The sequence below is a fragment of the Dunckerocampus dactyliophorus genome, chromosome 12 (genome assembly GCF_027744805.1).
Source record: "Dunckerocampus dactyliophorus isolate RoL2022-P2 chromosome 12, RoL_Ddac_1.1, whole genome shotgun sequence".
Taxonomy (NCBI): domain Eukaryota; kingdom Metazoa; phylum Chordata; class Actinopteri; order Syngnathiformes; family Syngnathidae; genus Dunckerocampus; species Dunckerocampus dactyliophorus.
Genome location: NC_072830.1, coordinates 9,097,850 through 9,112,175, shown reverse-complemented (window position 1 = coordinate 9,112,175; position 14,326 = coordinate 9,097,850). Strand labels below are relative to the sequence as shown.

General features: G+C 42.7%; 1 protein-coding gene across 4 annotated transcripts; it reads left to right on the top strand.

Annotated features, from left to right (window-relative positions):
- Positions 1–746: 746 nt before the first annotated feature.
- Positions 747–10,760, top strand: LOC129191690 (protein Atg16l2-like). 4 transcript variants are annotated; one of them, XM_054795275.1, is made up of 17 exons: positions 747–999; positions 1,297–1,354; positions 1,448–1,526; positions 2,962–3,035; positions 3,109–3,360; positions 4,452–4,529; positions 4,597–4,650; positions 5,965–6,067; positions 6,166–6,271; positions 6,351–6,421; positions 7,196–7,267; positions 7,347–7,461; positions 7,567–7,638; positions 7,730–7,882; positions 7,949–7,996; positions 8,087–8,188; positions 9,795–10,760. In XM_054795275.1, the coding sequence occupies exons 1-16, from the start codon at positions 903–905 to the stop codon at positions 8,173–8,175; spliced, it is 1,521 nt and encodes a 506-aa protein (XP_054651250.1). In that variant the 5' UTR covers positions 747–902; the 3' UTR covers positions 8,176–8,188; positions 9,795–10,760. The 4 variants fall into 4 exon arrangements, with proteins under 4 accessions (XP_054651250.1, XP_054651247.1, XP_054651249.1 ...); XM_054795272.1 differs by having other exon boundaries at positions 7,533–7,638; positions 9,795–10,753; XM_054795273.1 differs by having other exon boundaries at positions 850–1,200; positions 7,533–7,638; positions 9,795–10,755.
- Positions 10,761–14,326: the final 3,566 nt, after the last annotated feature.

The following is a 14,326-nucleotide window of genomic DNA, read 5'->3' as shown; positions in this document are numbered from 1 at the left end:
ATATACATTCAACAAATATATTAATATACACTATAAGTACATTTATTCCACCGAATTAACACAGCCTTCGAATTCATATTTCGTATTTACTAAAGAGGGAATTCTATCCATCAATGCCGACTACAACGTTGCTTTGCGTGAATCCAATCGATCACTAATCGATCTAAATAGCTATAGTGTCGATACCAATGGCAGTATCGATATCGGATCAATACAAGCATGTTGCGGTCAACATTGTTCTCTTTATTTTCACAAATATCTCGGTGTCTTTTGTTGTGTTGTTCACATATATTGTATGTGTTTTTGTATTGTGTATAAACCCGGGACACAGGATGGAGTTTGGGGTAAAAAGTCAAAGGACTTGAATCAGAGCCAGTAGTATTTTTGGTTGTTGCATTTTTAAAATAAACCTTGTAAAGAGAATAAAGACATAATCGCATTATTTTGTTGCTATTCTTACATTGCCTTTTATTGTTGTATTTACATATTTATAATTTGTTTGCAAATAAGTGTGCCTAAAATCTGTGTCTTTCGGATTATAGTCAGATTCAACAAATTAATGGCAAAATCGAAAACTAATTAAATGATATCGGACCTTTTCAAGTAAAAAATATCGCAATACTGGTCCATTACCTCTATTTATTTGGTATGGGTTGATACTTAAATTATCCGTATCGCCCACGCCGATTGTTGGAGTGCTTTGGTTCTGACAAGCGGAAGTGGGCGCTGATAGGCGGACACGTGTCACGTGCAAAAGCAAGTAAAACAAACAATGGCTAATAGGCAAGAAAGTGGAAGAAAGGCGGTGGTTCGCTGAAGATTGCGAGCATTGACGATATCGCGGTGTATCGTGTCATGTCAGGACGACGTGAGTGAATCTGTTAACTGGGGAAGCTGCAGCCATGGCGGACACCAAGATGTGGAAGGGACACATCGTCCATCAGCTGAAACACCGAGACCAGCAGCAGCACCACATGTTCCGGGAACTCATCGGCTTCTGTACGACCCGCCTGTACTTTTTTTCTTCCAAAAAAATCTTCAACTAGCGTGTGGGTCTGAACCATAAAGCACCAGAATAATCAGTACGAATCAACAAACAAACTGAATCTCGGATGTTAGTAATTCAACCATTGGTGTATGTGAATGTAAGAAACTCCACATTGCAGTTCATGGGAAGATGCAACAGGTTCAACTGGTTCTGTCAGTCTGGATGATTAAGCAGCTCCAAAACAACAAATAAATACTTTACATGTTTTTGACTTCAATCTGATTCCATTTCCATCTAACTGTTGGCAGACTCTCGACTGCTGGAGAAAACCAGTCTGACCAACTTGTTCCTCAGCTGCTCCGCCAGGTAACGTTCTGCACATACACACATGCCAAACCATTAAGATTGACTTGGATGGTTTTTCACTGTGTGTGTATGTGTGTTTGTGTGTGTGTGCAGAGTGCCTGACAGTGACGGCAGACACTCACTGTCATGTCTTCTCCTAGAGAAGAAAGAGCTGAAGAAGACCACCGGAGAGGTGATTTCATCTTTTCTTCATCTCAAGTTGAAAGCTTTAAATGTGGAATTTCTACAGTCTGTCCCGCTTATGTCGCCAACCCGTCTATCCCAGTCTACCATGTTATTATTATGACAAAAAAGTGCCCGCTTAAGTCGACGTCGGCATACATTTGTATGTAAAATTTGCAACCAAAGGGGTTGTTTCTTTGAAAATTGTTCGGTTTATGTCGAAATGTGTTGTCGTATTCTTAACTTCCTCGTTATCGCTAAGCCACAACATAACTACCTCCTAGTTACACAGCATTAAGACACATACTTCCTGTTTAGTGCAAAACAAGCTTCAAAATAACTGAGTGACAATATTAAACTGTATTGTACTACCCTTTTATTTATAGTTTTTAGATCGCTAGCCACTGGAAGAAAAATGTCCTAATGTTGTTCATTGCAATAATAAAATAATAAATATTACAATATTTTTAGAATATATATTATAATAAAATAATGAATCTAAATAAAATATATATATAAATATATACCTATAATTATTGTATATAATGCAAAATATTGTTTTTAAGGTTGTTCAAATGCTAATTGCGCTTCCATCTGGTGATTAATCACGACTAATCACACAGCCCTCTTCATTTTAACAACCTGCAATGATGCTGTTTTACAGCTATGTATGCGCGTGTGTATAGTACGGTTAATAAAGTTGTCTCGACATTATTCCTCGCAAACCTTAAAAAAAGGCCCTAAGGCTGTCCCGCTGTCCAATGTCCAACAGCAAGAGATACCCAGCTAACAACTGTCTGATAGCAACTCCCAAACGGCCTTTCTAACCTCCACATTTGTGCTGATGTGTCGCACACATTGTCTGGGTCTCAGTGGTCAATACGGACACAGGCACCGCAAACGACTCAGAACCACTTTTTAAGAGTAAAAAAAAAAAAAAAAGGATAAAAATGTGTAATAGTAGATAGCTTTTGTGACAATTCATTAAATAAATAAATAAATAAAAGAGGAATGTTGACAGAATATTTTTCGGTAATAAATAAGTACAGGATATGTGATAAATAATGACTTAATTAAATAATGATAATACCGGATAATGTTATCTTACTCATTGTATCAGTCATTGTATCATTTTGTGTCATTTGTGGTGGCCCGCCACAAATAGATTTGGTGCTACCTGTTGGCCCACATTGTAATGCGACTGTCGTAGCTCATCGTTCCAGCTCCAACATCGCTTCTTGACACACGACATACACACCTGGTCTGCTGCAGAATAAGAAGATGTAACAGGAGGGATCAGTGTTGCCAACTGATATTCAAACCCTTCTAGATTGTCTTGTACAAAAAAGTGACTTATGACAAATGTAGCGACTTTTTCTTTTCAATTTTGGTGCCTCTAGTGTGAAAGCATGTATCGCTCTTGTTAAAATGCTTTTCTGTTGCAGTTAGCTTATCAAGTGGTGAAGCTGCAACAGCAGATGAAAATCAAAGAGAAGCTGCTGGAGGATCAGTGTGACAGGTGCGTGTTGTACACACTCACACGTGCACAGCGATAGACGCCTCTTTGTGTCAGCGTGATCGTTTGTGCGCAGGCTGCTGCAAGAGGAGTGCTGGCTGGCGGGAGCGCTTGATGTCCGTCAACAGCTGCGGGTGCGGGTGGAGCGGGTTCAGGAGGAGAACCGACTTCTGAAGAAGAAGTACGACGGCCTGATGGAGCATCAGAGGTGGGCAGAGTCGCATCTTCGGGAGGAGAAGGTCAGAGGGAGTCGCCTGCTGGAGGACATGATCCACCCGAAACAACAGGCCGCCGCCCGCATGAACCACCGCAACGAGAGGCGCTCCAGGTGTGTGAATCTAATGCCGCTCCCTTGTTGGGCGAGAGTCATCCTTGCACCTACTGTATGAGGAAGCATCCCGGGGCAGCATTAAGTAACAGTAATAACAGTACTGTTACGTAACGGTGCTTTAGGATGGACATTAAATTACATTACTTGTAAATTGTGCTGCCTCTTGGCCAGGACACTCTTGAAAAAGAGATTTTTAATCTCAATGAGGTTCTCCTTTGTTAAATAAAGGACAAATAAAAATAAAATAAATTACTACTAGATATAACTTTATTGATCACTAGGTTGTGTGCCCTCAGGGAAAATAAGGTTCCAGTAGCAGCAACATCATATGCAGTATACAAGACAGTAACAGCAATAGCAGCAAAGCATGCAGAGTTTTAAAAAAAAGTCTCAATAAAATAGAAAATAAATACAAATCAATCAATAAATAAAATTTAAAAAAGTAAAATGTAATAATAATATAATAATAATTTCAACAGTTAAATAATCATTTTATTAAAATAAAACAAATGTATGAACAAATAAAATAAAAAAAAAATTAAATTTATTATTTCCAGCCATCTTCTTTGCCGCTTATCCTCACTAGGGTCGCAGGTATGCTGGAGCCTATCCCAGCTGACTTTGGGCGAGAGGTGAGGTACACCCTGGACTGGTCGCCAGCCAATCGCAGGGCAGATATAGACAAACAACCATTCACACTCACATTCATACCTATGGACAATTTAGAGTCTCCAATTAACCTAACATGCATGTTTTTGGAATGTGGGAGGAAACCGGAGTACCCGGAGAAAACCCACGCACGCACGGGGAGAACATGCAAACTCCACACAGAAATGCCCAACGGAGATTCAAACCCAGATGTTCCCAATCTCCTGGCTGTGTGGCCAACATGCTAACCACTCGGTATAGAAAACAGGGGATGGAGGAAATAAAAAATAATAATAATTTTAAAAAGTATACATGGCAAGAGCCAAATTATTGCACATTGTTCAGTTAAAAATGCACAGATTTGCCGTAAGTCAACTGTTATGGTTCTGTTTTCCAGTGGAAGTCAGGTTCTTTCATTCTTTCCATTTGCTGTTTTCCAGCTCGTTCAGCCTTTCAAACCTGAGGTGTTCGTCGCTCCAAGAAACCTTGCCAGAAAAAAGTCAAGGTCGCCTCTTGAGGTGAGCTCGCCCCTTCAACTTTCCCTTCAAGCTGACGTCACAACTCAACCGCTGTTTCCTTTCGCAGGTCAGCTTCGGCAAGCTCACCGAGTACACTGTCGACCATCAGAGAGCTGTTTGAGTGAGTGCTCACTTTATTTTGAAAGCGAACAAAGTCTGTGACGAGTGGCCGAACCTGTCAAGTCAGGAGGTCCAATAAAACCATGTGTTTTTTTTTTGTTAGCATCCACATAATGAAAGGTGCTTTGTGGGTATGAGTAACTCGTGACTACCCATATTCATCAATGATGCAAATATTGTCATAAAATATCATCACATAATCATCTAATTTTTACAAAAAGTGAGTAAATAGCATGACAAGCAAAACAAATATGTTTAGAACTACAAGTGAACTTCTGTGGCTTCCTTTTTGCCATTTTTTTTTTCAAACAAGACCCGTTTGAATGCTTTTCGATGGGAGAGAGGCCAACAGCAGCACCCGCTGCTCGTTGAGAAGAGCGATACGTGCTTTTATGTCAAAGTTGGCAAAAGTCTCTTCACTAGATTCGCCCGGTAGTTGCTATTTTGAAAGTTTGTCCAGCGCAGGGGTTCTCAAACGGTCTCAACCGGAGACCCACTTTTATTTAAGTCAAACGAAAGAAATGTCATTTTTTAAACATTAATACACATAATTACTTGCATTTTGTAAAGGAAATGATTAGGATCATAGCTGCATGCATACAGATAATGCAAATAAATATAACATAATGTCATAAAAAATACAAAATAAAAAATATATAATCAAATATATTAAAATAATAACTTAATTAAATATCAAAGTTGCAGGAAATAAAACCACAAAATCTGATATTTGACTTATAATTGCGCAATGAGTATGTATGCAAGGAGGAAGATGACTAAAATATTGAAAATTAAAATAAAAAAAATAAAAAAAACAAGTCAGACATCAGTTGTATATAACATATTTTAATAATTTTTTATCGGCTGTCTGCGACCCACGCAGAGTGGATCTCACGCATCAGCTCATCATCTAGACCAGGGGTGTCCAAACTTTTTCCACTGAGGGCCGTATACTGTATACTATATCAAAGGATGCGGGGGATGGACAAAGCTTTGTTTTATTATTAGTGTCCACATTTCAGCTTCTTTTCTTTACGTTGTGCTTTTTATTTTTTATTTTTATTTTTTTTAAATTATTTTTTTATTTTATTTTCCCCATTTTTTATGGGGTTTTTTTTGGTAACATTTTTTTTCTGCAATGTGCCGTGGGCCAAAGAAAAGCAAGCTGTGGGCCGTACTTTGGACACCTCTGATTTAGAGGGGGTGTCCAAAGCGAGCTTAACATAGCGACAAAGTGGCTAAGTTGGCAACACCGATCCCTCTTGCTACGTCGTCTCACGTGGCAAAAATCTAGGAAGTCATTTTCTGTCAACAGGAAGAAGCGGGGCCAGAGCATCTGTGGTTTGGAGGAGGACCTGTTGTGTCCTGTCGGAGTTTCTATGCTAGCCAGAGTTCCGGTCCGCGCTCTGCAGGTCCTGGTAAGGCGCAACATGGAGGCACGTCCCAGTCTGGACTCGAAATAGCCACAATGTAGAGCTCAGTGAAGGCGCAATCTTTGTGTTTTTTCAATCCACAGGACGCACACGAGCAGGGAATCAACGCAACCAGCTTCTGCTCCAGCTCCGCCCTGCTGGCCAGCGGAGGAACTGACAGGGTGGTCAAACTGTGGCACGTCAGAGCAGGTACGCCGCCACTCCGCTTTGCTGTAAAGGCGACACGACCCGATCGAACTTCACACACCTCCGCTGATGATGTCACCAGGTGCCCTGAGACACAGCGCCACCCTGGATGGGAGCACAGAGGGCATCACCTGCGTGGAGTTTGATCCTACCGTGAGTATGAGCACCGACTAGTCCGTGCTTTGCTTTTAACTCATTCAATTCCAGCTATAATTATCCACTTCAGTCCTGGCCATTTCGGGTGATTTTTACTGATTTTCAAGGCACACGGAATATTGTGTTCTGTGGAACCTACCAAAAGAAAGATTAGACTCTCGTCTTTCATCAGAAAAAAAAAGGTTTGTTTCTACCTTCTTCTGTTCTTTAGTAATCAGAAGTGGAACGTAGGTAAGTTTCAGGGAAATATCACTTAAAACAGCTTTTTGTGAAAAGATGCATTTCAAGCGTAACTTTCACTCTGGCACAATTTTTTTGGCATTTTGTGACAACTCAAATATCTAAACAACTACGCCACAACATAAACAACACAAAAAAGGGTTGTTTTACATCAAAATAACAATTTATTTACAAATAAAATTTAAAAAACACCATGAACTATTTACATTTGGAACTGAACTGTGTGTGTGCACGCATGCGCGCACGTGTGCATGCACTACAATTTCCTTGTGCTAATACAGGGAAAAGATGCATGCCGAGCTCTTGTCAAATGCACTTCTGCCACCTTGTGGCCGTTTGTGTGGCTTAAAACTGTCACCAATTTAATTGTACACTTGCGTCATCACCTCCTTTTGCCTCTCGCGCAAAAAAACGTAAAAAGATGTATAACTACTGTACGTCTTTGGGAGCGAGCGTTCGGGTTTAAAAAAAACATCGTATGAATACGTTAAAAATAAATATTTATTAATGATGGAGGTTTGGCTTTTTCAGGGTCACAGAATTCTGGCGGGGTCGTACGACAAGTCGGCATTGTTGTGGCGTTTGGATGACCCCGTCCCCAAGGTAGCGCCCACACTGCTGCGTCAGCCTTACGTTGTGCATCGTACGGCACACATTCACATATTTGTGGTGTGTGTGTTAGCTGACTCTCACAGGGCACAACAGGAAGGTGACCGCGGCAAGGTTCAGTCTTCAGCAGGTCGTCACAGGAAGTGCAGACCGCACCATCAGACTGTGGGACCTTCAAAGAGCCGCCTGTAGGTCACGCCGTTCGCCGATAGGTCATCAATACATGGATCCATACAACACGATGACTTGTGTTGCTCAGGTGTTCAGCTAGTGGAGGTGTCGTCTTTCTGCAGCGACGTGGTCTGCTCGGAAAACCTCACCATCAGTGGACATTTTGACCACAAGATACGATTCTGGGACACCAGGTGACTGTTTTCTTGTGTCAATGACACGTATTTGTAACAGGAAGTGCTGCTTGATTTTTGAGCATCTTTTCTTGTTTTTTTTCCTTCTCAGGCTGGCCAGCTGTGTTCATGAGCTGGAAGCTCAGGGCAAAGTCACGTCATTGGACCTCAGCGCCGACCGCCGCCAGCTGCTCAGCTGCTGTCGCGACGACGGCCTCCAACTGCTCGACGTCCGCAGGTGGAGCAGCCAGAGCGCCGCCTTCAGGTAAATACGCATCCATCCGCCTCGTCACGTGACTTCACGAGCTGACGCCTCGCGTTTGCGTTACAGAGCCGAGGGCTTCAAATGTGGAAGTGACAGCACCAAAGTGGCCATCAGGTTAGCAGTAGAAATAAAAATAAGACATCAAGCAATTCAAAAGGAAAACCTGCGAGTTTGTTCGTGCATCAGCCCTGCTTGTCTTCTCAGCCCAGATGCTGGCTTTGTGGCGGCGGGATCAGCAGATGGCGCCGTCTACGTTTGGAACGTCTCCAGTGGCAACCTGGAGACACGTCTAGAGGACAAACACAGGTCAAATGTCCCTAATGTGTAGCTCATTTTTCAGCTTCTTTGTCACTAACATGTAACTAAGCTGTGGCTAAGTGTTGCTGACATGTTACTAACGCGTGGCTAAAGTGTGACTAACATGTGTCTAGCGTTTGGCTATTATGTAGCAAAGGTGCGGCTAACATGTCAGTAATGCATGACTAACGTGTCAATAACGCCTGGCTAGTGTGTGGCTAACATGTCACTAACACATGTTAATGTTGTGGCTAACATGTCAATAATGTGTGGCTAGTGTGTGGCTAACGTGGTGGCTATCGTGTCAATAACATGTCACTAACCTGTAGCTAACAATTCTAATGCGTGGCTAATATGTGGCTAAAATGTCACTAACACATGGTGGCTAACATGTCATTAACTTGTGGTAATGTGGTGGCTAACATGTGGCTACTGTACAAAGCAGATGTGGCTGATGTGGTAGCTATCATGTCAATAACATGTTACCAATGTGTAGTGAACAAGTCAATAACGCCTGTCTAGTGTGTGGCTAATGTGGTGGCTATCATGTCAATAACATGGCACTTATGTGTAGTGATCAAGTCAATAACTTGCGGCTAATGTGTGGCTAACATGTCACTGACGTGTGGTAATGTGGTGTCTAACATGTAATTAACTCTTGGTAATGTGCTGGCTAACATGTCTTTAACTCTTGGTAATGTGGTGGCTAACTTGTCACTAACTCGTGGTAATGTGGTGGCTAACATGTCACTAACTCGTGGTAATGTGGTGGCTAACATGTCACTAACTCGTGGTAATGTGGTGGCTAACTTGTCACTAACTTGTGGTAATGTGGTGGCTAACATGTCATTAACTCGTGGTAATGTGGTGGCTAACTTGTCACTAACTCGTGGTAATGTGGTGGCTAACATGTCACTAACTTGTGGTAATGTGGTGGCTAACATGTCACTAACTCGTGGTAATGTGGTGGCTAACTTGTCACTAACTTGTGGTAATGTGGTGGCTAACATGTCATTAACTCGTGGTAATGTGGTGGCTAACTTGTCACTAACTCGTGGTAATCGTGGTAATGTGGTGGCTAACTTGTCACTAACTCGTGGTAATGTGGTGGCTAACTTGTCACTAACTTGTGGTAATGTGGTGGCTAACATGTCATTAACTCGTGGTAATGTGGTGGCTAACTTGTCACTAACTCGTGGTAATGTGGTGGCTAACATGTCACTAACTTGTGGTAATGTGGTGGCTAACATGTCACTAACTCGTGGTAATGTGGTGGCTAACATGTGGCTACTGTACAAAGCAGATGAACTCAGAAGATCAAGTACAGGTCAGGAGAGGTTGTTTGGAGTGTTGTCTGAGACCGGGGCCCTCTCCTGGGTGGGGGTGCTAACTGCTAGTTTATTGTGAGTATAAAAGAAGCTAAGCCTCAAGACTCAAAAGTGAGGATGAGTTGTTCTTCTAGAGGAGGCTTGTAGGGGATCTTCTGCTCCTTGGAATGTGATGGGATGCCAGCTGGTGGTCCAAGGGGTCTAGAGACTCTGGGGAATAGAACCTGACCCTGAGCCACCAGGAGGGCAGGAGTCATTTAAATCTTGTACTTCTTTTTGTTCTCCAGCGCATCCATCAGCGCCGTTTGCTGGTCAATGTCCGGCGAGTACGTGGTCAGCGTGGACAAGCGGGGACGGGCGGTCCTCTGGAGCGACATCTGAAGCGAGCGTCTATCACAGCAGCAGTAGCTAGCGTGCAATACCGCACACGACCACTGCTTTGGAACAAAAGCACGTTTTTATATCGCTCATTTGTTATCATCAACAATCATGACGACATTGACACAGCGCCACCTTTTGGCCACTAATGAGCGTTGTCCCAACTACCTCATGTAGGAATGAAAATGAATAGAGTTCTTGCTTGGACTGGGATCAATCATTTTGTTTTGTTTTTTAATAACATTGAGCTTTTTATAAGGTATTTATTTGTTTATTGTCACCTTTTATGACTTTTTACTTTTTTTTGAGTTTTTAAGAAACCACGTTTGAAGCAAATCAATAAAAGAAATAAATCAAGTCAATTTGTTCTTATTTTTCATAAGAAGAGTAAGTCGCCGTTTTATGACGGAGTATTATTAGTATTAGACGGAGTATTAGTATTAGTTGTAAATTTACAAGAATAAAAAAAGTTAATTTACGACTTTTTTTCGTGATAAATTTAAGATTTTTTTCACATAAATTTACGAGAAAAGACGTTGTAAATTTACGAGGGACAAAAATAATCGTAATGTTACCTTTCCCCCAAGGCCAAAGGTCACATAAGTCACCCCTTGTCATAGCTGTCTCAGGCTATGCCTGTTACGACGGAGATTTCGAGAAAAAAGTCATAACATTACAAAACTAAAGTCGCAAATTTATGAGAAAAAACTCATAACTTTATGTTACAGCATGTGGAGGGGGCGGGGTAAGGAAGGTGGACGTGAAAAGGGCTAACATGCTAATCTGTTTGTGCTCAACTGCTCTGTTTTGCTGCCACGTTATAAATAAAAGCTTGCTTGAAGCAAGAGGAACGTTTCCTTCCTTCCTGAAGAGCTATGCTCTCTTTTCCCTCTGACATGTATGAAACACAATATTACCACTTTATTTTGGTAAATTTATGACTTTATTCTCATAAATGTACAGCTTTTTTTCCTCGTAAATGTATGATTTTTCTCGGGAATTTACGACTTTTTTTCTCCTAAATTTGACTTTATTCTCCTAAATTTACCACTTTTTTTTCTTGTAAGTTCATGACTATTTTTCTTTTAGTGACTTTTATCTCGTGAATTTCCGAATTTTTTTTCTCGTAAATTGATGACGTTTTTCTCGTAAATTATGACTTTTTTTGCTCATACATTTTTTTACTTTATTCTCGTAAATTTATAACTTTATTCTGGAAATCTCAGATTTTTTTTTTTTTGCAATGTGGCCCTAATACAATGTGGCCCTGCTGTTGTATGTTCATGTTGAGTAACCACAGGAGGCCATGACACCTGCGGGGAGTCGCAGTCAACTTTCATCGACGTCATGAGATTATTTTTGGTAATCACTTCTGGCCAAAGCTCATATTAACAATTGACCTTTTCATCATTTCACACTTTTGTGACGCATCGTCACAATTAAAAAAAAACACACACACATACACACAGTCCACTTTGAAAACCTCCTGAGACCCAGCGATGTCCTGCCTTGCTGTATTACAGATGCAAAACACGAAGCAGGCGTATGAGCTGCTGTTGTCCTGGGGAGAGGACATCCTGGCCTTTCCAGCCATGTGTGACCAATGAAATAGGACAGTGGTTCCCAGACTTTTCACAGTCGCGTACCCCTTCAGACGTTTGACTTGAAGCCGTGTAGCCCCCTAATCTCGCACACTTCAAAAAACATAAGCCATTTTTACATTTCATTCAATTGAAACGTTAAACATGATTAATTGGTTAATTAATTTAACAAAAACTGTGTGGTGTGGTGTGGGAGGAGTTCGATGAGGCCATGGAGCATGACTTTCGGTCGGCCTCGAAGAGGTTCTGGCAAACGCCTCAGAAAGGGGAAACAGTGCCCGGTGCACACTGTTTACAGTGGGGATGGGGGCCTGCTGACCTTGACTGAGGATATAGTCGGACGGTGGAAGGAATACTTTTTGGCCCCCTCAATCCCACTGACATAGCTTCCATAGAGGAAGCAGAATCTGAGGACACGAATGTGGACAGTTCCATTACCGTGGCTGAGGTATCAAAACGCTCCCCAGTGGCAAAGTTCTAGGATTGGATGAGTTTCGCCTTGAATTCCTTAAAGCTCTCGATGTTGAGGGACTGTCTTGGCTGACATTGCGTGGAAGTCGGTAACAGTACCTCTGGATTGGCAGACCGGGGTGGTGGTCCCCCTTTTCAAGAAGGGTGACCGGAGGGTGTGTTCCAACTACAGGGGGATCACACTCCTCAGTCTCCCTGGGGAAAGTCTATTCCAGAGTGCTGAAGGGAAGGGTGTGACCGTTAGTTGAACCTCGGTTACAGGAGGTGCAATGTGGTTTTCGTCCTGGTCGCGGAACACTGGACCAGCTCTACACCCTTCCAAGGGTACTGGAGGGTACTTGGTAGTTTGCCCAACTGGTTTACATGTGCTTTGTGGAAAGGCATTCGACCGTAGTGCGCTACTACGTGCCATTTGGTCCTTGTACAACCGGAGCAGGAGTCTGGTTCGCATTACCAGCAGTAAGTCAAGCCTGTTTCCCGTGAACGTTGGCCTCCGCCAAGGCTGCCCTTTGTCACTGATTCTGTTCATAATTTTCATGGACAGAATTTCTAGGTGCAGCCAAGGCGTCAAGGGAGTCCAGTTCGGTGGCCTTGGGATCTCGTCTCTGCTATTTGCAGACGATGTGGTCCTGATGACCTCATCGGGCTGTGACCTGCAGTGTTTACTAGGACGGTTTGCATCTGAGTGTGAAGCTTCTGGGATGAGACTCAGCACCTCCAAATCCGAGTCCATGGTTGTCAGTCGGAAAAGGGTGGGTTGCTCCCTCCGGGTTGGGAATGAGGTCCTGCCGCAGGTGAAGGAGTTCAAGTATCTCGGGGTTCACGAGTGAGGGAAGGTTGGCGCGCGAGGTCGATGGGCGGATCGGCGCAGCGTCAAGAGTAATGTGGTCGCTGTACCGGACTGTCGTGGTGCAGAGAGATCTGAGCCGGAAGGCAAAGCTCTCAATTTACCGGTCGATCTATGTTCCCACCCTCACCCATGGTCATGAGCTTTGGGTTGTGACCGAAAGAACATGATTGCGGATACAAGCGGCTGAAAGTGTTTCCTCCATAGGGTGGCTGGACTCACCTTAAGAGATAGGGTGAGGAGCTCAGTGATCTGGGAGAAGCTCAAAGTAGAGCCGCTACTCCTTCACATCGAGAGGAGCCAGTTGAAGTGGCTTGGGCATCTAGTCTGGATGCCTCTCTGGTGAGGTGTTCCGGGCGTGCCCAGCTGGGTGAAGGCCCCGGGGAAGACCTAGGGCATGCTGGCGGGACTATGTCTCACACCTGGCCTGGGAACACCTTGGTGTCCTCCCGGTGGAGTTGGAGGAGGTGGCTGGGGACCGGGAAGTCTGGGCTTACCTACTGAGACTGCTGCCCCCGCTACCCAGAACCGGATAAGTGGAGGAAAATGAATGAACAGATGGATGGATAAATCTTAGCGCTGTCAAATGTTTTAATTGTATTCAGATTAATCACGATTTTCAAATTAATCAATCATGATTAATCACCATGTCACACTATGCCAATTTTTATATCCATATCGTGTTATCAGATTGGCTGCATGGTGGTTAGCATGTTGGCCAAACAGTCTCCAAACAGGAGATCGGGAAGATCTGCGTTCGAATCTCCGCTTGGGCATTTCTGTGTAGAGTTTGCATGTTCTCACTGTGTGTGCGTGGGTTTTCTCCGGGTACACCGGTTTCCTCCCACATTCCAAAAACATGCATGTTAGGTTAATTGGTGACTCTAAATTGTCCGTAGGTATGAATGTGATTGTGAATGGCTGTTTGTCTATATGTGCCCTGCGATTGGCTGGTGACCAGTCCAGAGCGCACCCCACCTGTCGCCCATAAGTCAGCTGGGATAGGCTCCAGCATACCCTGCGACTCTAGTGAGGATAAGCGGCATAGAAAATAAATTGATGGATATTATCAGATTACCTTAGCATTTTCCTTTGCATTTTAAACTCGCAAAGAGTACATTTGGGATACAGGAAGTGCACCAATGTATTGCAAATGATGTGAAACGGATGGATGGTAGGATTAAATAAACTTTGCTTCTTCCTACTCCTTTTTGGACATGTGGAACATTAAATTGTACTATGTGTTGTACTCCAATGTAACTTGTATGCATGTTCAAAATAAATTAAACTATCATGTCAGAAATATGCCAATTTTTACTGCATTGTATTGAAAGAAAGATAAATGACAGTTTCTTTAATAGCAGAATATTTGAATCACAGTTTAACTATACTGTTATGAGTGAGGAGTTGCGTTCAAAGACACCACGTCATTTAAGTCGAATTCACGTTTTGAGTGAACTTTCTGGGATTTCCAAACACTTAAATTAATTTCATTAACGAGTTACAAAGTGAGTGATAAGAA

Bases quoted from the DNA above. Each gene is read 5' to 3' on its own strand.
- LOC129191690 (XM_054795272.1), top strand. From the start codon at position 903: ATGGCGGACACCAAGATGTGGAAGGGACACATCGTCCATCAGCTGAAA. The intron at 1,000-1,296 runs GTACGACCCGCC...AACTGTTGGCAG, and splicing joins CCGGGAACTCATCGGCTTCT to ACTCTCGACTGCTGGAGAAA. The intron at 4,530-4,596 runs GTGAGCTCGCCC...TTCCTTTCGCAG, and splicing joins AGTCAAGGTCGCCTCTTGAG to GTCAGCTTCGGCAAGCTCAC.